Source organism: Chlamydotis macqueenii, unplaced genomic scaffold, assembly GCF_036417535.1.
Source record: "Chlamydotis macqueenii isolate bChlMac1 unplaced genomic scaffold, bChlMac1.mat HAP1_SCAFFOLD_126, whole genome shotgun sequence".
NCBI classification, from domain to species: domain Eukaryota; kingdom Metazoa; phylum Chordata; class Aves; order Otidiformes; family Otididae; genus Chlamydotis; species Chlamydotis macqueenii.
This window is the reverse complement of record NW_028239016.1, coordinates 24,715-32,273: the sequence shown is the minus strand read 5'-3', so window position 1 is coordinate 32,273 and position 7,559 is coordinate 24,715. Positions and strand designations below refer to the sequence as shown.

At 68.2% G+C, this 7,559-nt stretch overlaps 2 protein-coding genes across 2 annotated transcripts; one reads left to right on the top strand and one right to left on the bottom strand.

The window, feature by feature from the left end:
* Positions 1-1,841: 1,841 nt before the first annotated feature.
* Positions 1,842-3,493, top strand: FKRP (fukutin related protein). The gene is given in 9 exon segments (XM_086771615.1): positions 1,842-2,221; positions 2,224-2,337; positions 2,340-2,578; positions 2,580-2,671; positions 2,673-2,864; positions 2,866-3,026; positions 3,029-3,101; positions 3,103-3,221; positions 3,224-3,493. Coding segments are annotated over 9 exon segments (1,428 nt in total). The 5' UTR covers positions 1,842-1,968; the 3' UTR covers positions 3,409-3,493.
* A 971-nt stretch (positions 3,494-4,464) lies between these two features.
* Positions 4,465-7,469, bottom strand: AP2S1 (adaptor related protein complex 2 subunit sigma 1). Its single transcript, XM_086771614.1, is given in 7 exon segments — positions 4,465-4,736; positions 4,879-4,938; positions 5,044-5,123; positions 5,126-5,156; positions 5,378-5,527; positions 6,984-7,107; positions 7,207-7,469. Coding segments are annotated over 7 exon segments (960 nt in total). The 3' UTR covers positions 4,465-4,484.
* Positions 7,470-7,559: the final 90 nt, after the last annotated feature.

The window sequence follows — 7,559 nt, the reverse complement described above, 5'->3', positions numbered from 1 at the left end:
GGGATACAGGGTGCGTACGTCGGGATATAGGGTGTGTATGTGTGGATACAGGGTGCGTACGTGGGGATACAGGGTGCGTACGTGGGGGATATAGGGTGCGTACGTGGGGATACAGGGTGCGTACGTGGGGATATAGGGTGCGTACGTGGGGATACAGGGTGTGTATGTGGGGATACAGGGTGCGTACGTGGGGATACAGGGTGCGTATGTGGGGATATAGGGTGCGTACGTTGGGATATAGGGTGCGTACGTGGGGATACAGGGTGCGTACGTGGGGATACAGGGTGCGTACGTGGGGATACAGGGTGTGTACGTGGGGATATAGGGTGCGTACGTTGGGATATAGGGTGCGTACGTGGGGATACAGGGTGCGTACGTGGGGATACAGGGTGTGTACGTGGGGATATAGGATGTGTACGTTGGGATATAGGGTGCGTACGTGGGGATATAGGGTGTGTACGTGGGGATACAGGGTGCGTACGTGGGGATACAGGGTGCGTACGTGGGGATATAGGGTGTGTACGTAGGGATATAGGGTGCGTACGTGGGGATATAGGATGTGTACGTTGGGATATAGGGTGCGTACGTGGGGATACAGGGTGCGTACGTGGGGATATAAGGTGTGTACGTGGGGATATAGGGTGCGTACGTGGGGATACAGGGTGCGTACGTGGGGATATAGGGTGCGTACGTGGGGATATAGGATGGGTACGTGGGGATACAGGGTGCGTACGTGGGATACAGGGTGTGTACGTGGGGATATAGGGTGTGTACGTAGGGATATAGGGTGCGTACGTGGGGATATAGGATGTGTACGTTGGGATATAGGGTGCGTACGTGGGGATACAGGGTGCGTACGTGGGGATATAGGGTGCGTGATATAGGGTGCGTACGTGGGGATACAGGGTGTGTACGTGGGGATATAGGGTGTGTACGTAGGGATATAGGGTGCGTACGTGGGGATATAGGATGTGTACGTTGGGATATAGGGTGCGTACGTTGGGATATAGGGTGCGTACGTGGGGATACAGGGTGCGTACGTGGGGATATAGGGTGCGTACGTGGGGATACAGGGTGTGTACGTGGGATATAGGGTGTGTACGTAGGGGATATAGGGTGCGTACGTGGGGATATAGGATGTGTACGTTGGGATATAGGGTGCGTACGTGGGGATACAGGGTGCGTACGTGGGGATATAGGGTGCGTACGTGGGGATATAGGATGGGTACGTGGGGATACAGGGTGCGTACGTGGGGATACAGGGTGTGGTACGTGGGGATACAGGGTGTGTACGTGGGGATATAGGGTGTGTATGTTGGGATACAGGGTGCGTACGTGGGGATACAGGGTGCGTACGTGGGGATATAGGGTGCGTACGTTGGGATACAGGGTGCGTACGTGGGGATACAGGGTGCGTACGTGGGGAACACGGGATATGGGCACCTATAGGCACACGTGCAATCGGAGCAAGCGTGTAGGGGCGTATAGGGTGCGCACACGTATGGGTACGGGTGCGCGTGCGGACATCTATACGCGCAGACACGTACAGCCGGGCGCCCACGGGGCCGTAGGCGCCCACCCCCTGCACGGGTGTGGCAGCGACACCCGCAGCCCGCCCTTCTGCGTATATAGGGGCTGCCCCTATAGCGTTGCTATAGCAACCGAGGATGCGTTACCACAGCAACACAGCAGGCTCAGCCTGAGGGGGGGGGGGGGAATGCCCTGGGCCCCTCATGGAGGGGGTTCATTAACAGGTCTCCCCATTAACGAGGGCCCTCGTTAATCAGCCCCTTCATTAATGAGCGCCCTCATTAACGCCCTTTCCCATCCCCGCAGCGCCGCCGCCGAGACCGCCCCGCTCGTGACCACGTGTGGCAGCACCGGTAGGACCTGGCTGAAATGGAGGAGGGGGGAGGGCAAATTAACTAATTAGCCAGGAGGGTTAATTAAGAGGGTCCCGGTCCCGGCATGCGGGTGACGCCGTGCCAGGCCGCCTTGGCGGGAGCCATCGGCCTCAACCTCCTCCTCCTCTACTGCGTGTGGGCGGGGCCCGGCGCCTCCTGCCGCGCCCCCCGCGGCGCCCCCGGCGTCACCGTCCTCCTGCGGGACTTCGAAGATTTCGAGAACGATCTGGCGGGGACGGCGCGCTCCTTCGCTTCTCTGCCCCTCCCGGTGGTGGTGGCGGCCGAAACGGCGCCGTACCCCCCGGTGCCGCTGCCGGCGGGGGGGTCAGGTTCTTACCGTTGCGCCCCGCGGTCGACCGGCCCCCGCCGCTGGCGCACCCCGAGCTGCAGGTGCGCACCCGTCACGTGGCTCTGGTCCCCGACGGCACCCGCGCCGTCCCGGGCTGCTGGAACGCATGCGGGACGCCTTGAAGAGAGCGCCGGCGACGTTCGCTTGGGTGGCGGCGCCGGTGGGACCGCTGCCGCCGCGCTGCTTGGAACTGCGGCTGGAAGCGCGGACGTGGACGGCGCGCTACGGCCCCGGCGCGCCGGGGGTCTGCCGCGCGCTGGAGGGGCCGGCGGTGCTGCTGCTCCGCACCCGCGATCTCTTCGCCCTTCCCTTCCCCTTGGCGCGGGCCGGCGCCCGCCGCCCTCTTCGTGCAGGCGACGGTCCGCGGTTGGGGTCTGCGGGTGATGCCGACGGCGTTCCCGGCGGCCCGCCGACCCCCGCGTCCCCCACGGCCGCTGGAAAGCCGAAAACTTGGCGGAAACTCGGCGGCGCCGGTTGATGCGCGACCTCGGCATCAAACGGGAGGTGCTGGCGGACGGGCGGGAGCGCTGGTACGGCTGCGGCAAGGAGACGGCGCGGTGTTTCGGCACGGTGCACGCCCGTACCCCCCAGTACCTCCTCGCCGGGCGGTGGACCTCCGTGCTGCCTACGGGCGTTACGGGAAACGGCCCGGCACGTCGCCGGAGCGCTGGAGAGCGCCGGGGTACGGTACTGGTTAGAGGGGGGGTCGTTGCTGGGAGCCGCTCGCCTCGGGGACATCATCCCTTGGGATTACGACGTGGATTTGGGAATTTACCGGAGGACGTGGGTAAGTGCCGATGGCTGGCGGCGGCGGCGGCGGGAGAGGCGGTGGAAGACGCCGAAGGTTTCTTTGGGAAAAGGCGGCGGAGGAGAATTTTACCGCGTCCACTACAGCCGCAGCAACCGGCTGCACGTGGACCTGTGGCCGTTCTACGCCCGCGGCGGGGTGATGACCAAGGACACGTGGCTGGCCACCCCCAGGACGTGGAGTTCCCCGAAAGCTTCCTCCGCCCGCGGGTCCCCATGCCCTTCGCCGGCTTCACCGCCATGGCGCCCAACAACGCCCGCGCCTTCCTCGAGCTGAAATTCGGGCCGGGGGCCATCGAGAACCCCGAGTACCCCAACCCCGCCGTCAAGCGCCTGGGGCAGGACTGAGGCGGGGGGTCCCGTGGGCGCGTGTGTCCGTGTCCCCGTCCCCCCCCCGCCCCGTGACAATAAACCCTCCGGTGACGCCCGCGGGGCTCCCGCGCGCCAAAGCCTCGGCCCCGCCTGGCGCCCGCGGGGGATCGGGGCTGGGGTGTCCCCCGTTGCCATGTGGGCGACCCCCGGGTCCCCGATCCAGCCTGGGGTCCCCCTGAGCCACCCTGGGGTCCCCCCATCCACCCTGGGGGTCCCTAGGAGTCCCCATCCGCCTGGGGGTCCCCAATTGACCCCAGGGGTCCCCCATCCACCCTGGGGGTCCCTTTGCCACCCTGGGGGTCCCCAATCCATCCTGGGGGTCCCTTTGCCACCCTACCTGTCCCCAGCCACCCTGGGGGTCCCCAATTGACCCCAGGGGGTCCCCCATCCACCCTGGGGGGTCCCCTTGGCCACCTGGGGGTCCCCAATCCATCCTGGGGGTCCCTTTGCCACCCTACCTGTCCCCAGCCACCCTGGGGGTCCCCAATTGACCCCAGGGGTCCCCCATCCACCCTGGGGGTCCCCAATCCATCCTGGGGGTCCCTTTGCCACCCTACCTGTCCCCAGCCACCCTGGGGGTCCCCAATTGACCCCAGGGGTCCCCCATCCACCCTGGGGGTCCCCCTTGGCCACCCCCAGGGTCCCCAATCCATCCGGGGTCCCCCCCTCCACCCTGGGGGCCCCTTTGCCACCCAACCTGTCCCCAGCCACCCCGGGGTACCCCAGTAGTCCCTGGCCACCCCCAAAATCCCCTGGGCCACCCCCAGGGGTCCCCAACTCTTCCCACGGGTCCCCCGGAATCCTCGGCCGCCCCCCCTGACGGCGGGGACAGGGCCAGCGAGAGGCAGAGGAGCGGGAGGGGGCTGGAGGTGGGGCGACGGGGCCCCCTGCCCCACACCGGCCTGGCTGCGGGGGTCCCAGGCGAAGGCCCCCCACCCCCGGCGGGGGGCCCTCGGCACCCCCGCCACGCTGTGCCGAAACGGCGGCGAATCTCCCCCCCCTTCCCCTCCCCTCCCCGCGAGGCGCCTCCGGCACATCGCAGCAACCTTTATTCACAACACGACGGCGGGGACGCGGCGGGGGGGGACACACACGACACACGCGACACCGAGAGCCTCGCGCCGCCCCACCCGGGGTCCGAGGAGGAGGAGGAGGAGGAGGAGGGAGGGGGGGGAAGGGGGAGGAAGAGCTTGGTCCCGGCTCACTCCAGCGACTGCTAGCATCAGGAGCTGCTTGAGCACCTTGGTCTGGCTCGTCTCCCGGATCTCCCCGGCCAGGAACATCTCGTCCACCACCGTGTAAACCTGCTGGCCGGGCCCCGGCGGCGTCAGGGGGCAGCCCCGGACCCCCAAAACCGCCCCCCCGCAACCCCCGCGTGGGGTGGGGGCTCCCCCAAAACCTCCCTCCAACCTCCGGGGCTCCCTGAACGCCCCCTCTTTTCCTCACCTTGTAGAAGTTGAAGACCAAGTCGAGCTCGCAGACGTTGTGGAAATACTCATTGAGGACCTGGGGGGCGGACACAGGCGGGGCGCGCGGTCGTTAGCACGGCGGCGTTAATTAAAAGCCGGGGAACGAGGCGGGGGGGCGGGGGGGGGGTGTCGGTCACCTCACCTCCACGAAATTGTGGATGGCTTCGAGGTAAGCCAGGTTGTTGTCGGTGACGTCCACGCAGATGCAGAAGTAAAGGCCGCGTAGCGCCGGTAGATGATCTTGAAATTGCGGAACTGGGTGGGAGAGAGGGACGTGAAAAAGAGGAACTGGGAGAACTGGGAGAACTGGGAGGGGCGGGACGCAACGGAGCGCGGCCGGCCGCCGCGTCCCCGCCAGGGAAAGCGGCGGCGCTCGGACGCGAGGCCGGTGGAGGAGCCCCCGAGCCCCGGGTATGGGGAGGGAGGGGGGAGCGGGCGATTTGGGGGGGGAACCCGGAGGGTTCTGGGGGCGTTACCTCCACAAAATTGGTGTGCTTGGCGTCGCGGACGGTGACGACGGCGTGGACCTCCTCGATCAGCTTCTGCTTCTCGTCGTCGTCAAACTGCATGTACCACTTGGCCAGGCGGGTCTTCCCCGCCCGGTTCTGGATCAGGATGAAGCGGATCTGCGGGGGGCATACGCAAGAGGGGGGTTGGGGGGGTTAAAACGGGGTGCTGGGGGGGGCAGAGCAGGGAGGTGGGCATTCCCTCCCTCCCCCAGCCCCTTTTTTGGGGGGCGTTTTTGTGTCCTCCCCAAGCGTCTCGCTATAGGGACCCGGTAAAAGAAGCCCCCCCCCCCCAGCTGCCCTGCCCCACGGGGGGGGGGGGTCCAGCCCCCCCAGGCTCCTTTACTGTAGGGTCACCAGAGTGGGGTGCCCTATAGAGCCCCCCCAGCTGCCCTGCCCCACGGGGGGGGGGGTCCAGCCCCCCAGGCTCCTTTACTGTAGGGGTCACCAGAGTGGGGGTGCCCTATAGAGCCCCCCCCAGCTGCCCTGCCCCACGGGGGGGTCCAGCCCCCCCAGGCTCCTTTACTGTAGGGTCACCAGAGTGGGGTGCCCTATAGAGCCCCCCCCAGCTGCCCTGCCCCACGGGGGGGGGTCCAGCCCCCCCAGGCTCCTTTACTGTAGGGTCACCAGAGTGGGGTGCCTATAGAGCCCCCCCCAGCTGCCCTGCCCCACGGGGGGGGTCCAGCCCCCCCAGGCTCCTTTACTACAGGGTCACCAGAGTGGGGTGCCCCATAGAGCCCCCCCAGCTGCCCTGCCCCACGGGGGGGGGTCCAGCCCCCCCAGGCTCCTTTACTACAGGGTCACCAGAGTGGGGTGCCCCATAGAGCCCCCCCAGCTGCCCTGCCCCACGGGGGGGGGGGTCCAGCCCCCCCAGGCTCCTTACTGTAGGGTCACCAGAGTGGGGTGCCCTATAGAGCCCCCCCCAGCTGCCCTGCCCCACGGGGGGGGTCCAGCCCCCCCAGCTCCTTTACTGTAGGGTCACCAGAGTGGGGTGCCCCATAGAGCCCCCCCCAGCTGCCCTGCCCCACGGGGGGGGGGGTCCAGCCCCCCAGGCTCCTTTACTGTAGGGTCACCAGAGTGGGGTGCCCTATAGAGCCCCCCCAGCTGCCCTGCCCCACGGGGGGGGTCCAGCCCCCCCAGGCTCCTTTACTGTAGGGTCACCAGAGTGGGGTGCCCCATAGAGCCCCCCCCAGCTGCCCTGCCCCACGGGGGGGGGGGTCCAGCCCCCCCAGGCTCCTTTACTGTAGGGTCACCAGAGTGGGGTGCCCCATAGAGCCCCCCAGCTGCCCTGCCCCACGGGGGGGGGGGTCCAGCCCCCCCAGGCTCCTTTACTGTAGGGTCACCAGAGTGGGGTGCCCCATAGAGCCCCCCCCAGCTGCCCTGCCCCACGGGGGGGGTCCAGCCCCCCCAGGCTCCTTTACGATAGGGTCACCAGAGTGGGGTGCCCCATAGAGCCCCCCCCAGCTGCCCTGCCCCACGGGGGCCCTCCAACTCCCCCCCCCCCCCGCCCTTCCAGGGTGGCTAGAGTGGGGTGCCCCCTAGCCCCCCACCCAGGCCCGCGCCCCCGGCTCCTCACCATGGCGGTCCCGGCCCGTGCCCCCCCCGGTAACGCTGCTGGGTCCGGGGGCTCCCCCTCCCGCCTGCCCGCCCTCCCACCGGATATCCGGTCCGACCGCGGGGCACGCCGGGACTCGTAGTTCCTGCCCCAACACCGCCCACACCTCGCTCCGGACTACATTCCCCAGGAGGCTTTGCGCCCGCGCGCGGTATGCAGGGATGCATCCCCCGCCTCGTCCCACCAATCCGGCTTCCGGATTGGTGGGACGCACCCGGCGGGAATGGCGGCCCCGGAGCGGCCAGGCCTTGTAGGCCGCGCGGGCCTGTCCCGCGGCTGACTGCCGGTTTCCGCGGTCGTCAGGGTGGGGCAGGAGGGGGGGTTGCTACTGTGAAGCCTCCCGAATTCCCCGTCAGGCTCCCGGTGCCACCGGGGAGAGCGGAGGAGCGGTCGCAGGCCGGCGCATGCGCGCTCCCCGCGCGCTCCCCCTCCCTGCTCCCCGCGCATGCGCCGCCGCTCCCCTGCGCGGCTCCCCCCCCTTCGCCGCTGCCCCCCGCCCCCCCCCCCCCCCGGTCCGGGAGGAGGCGGAGGCGGAGG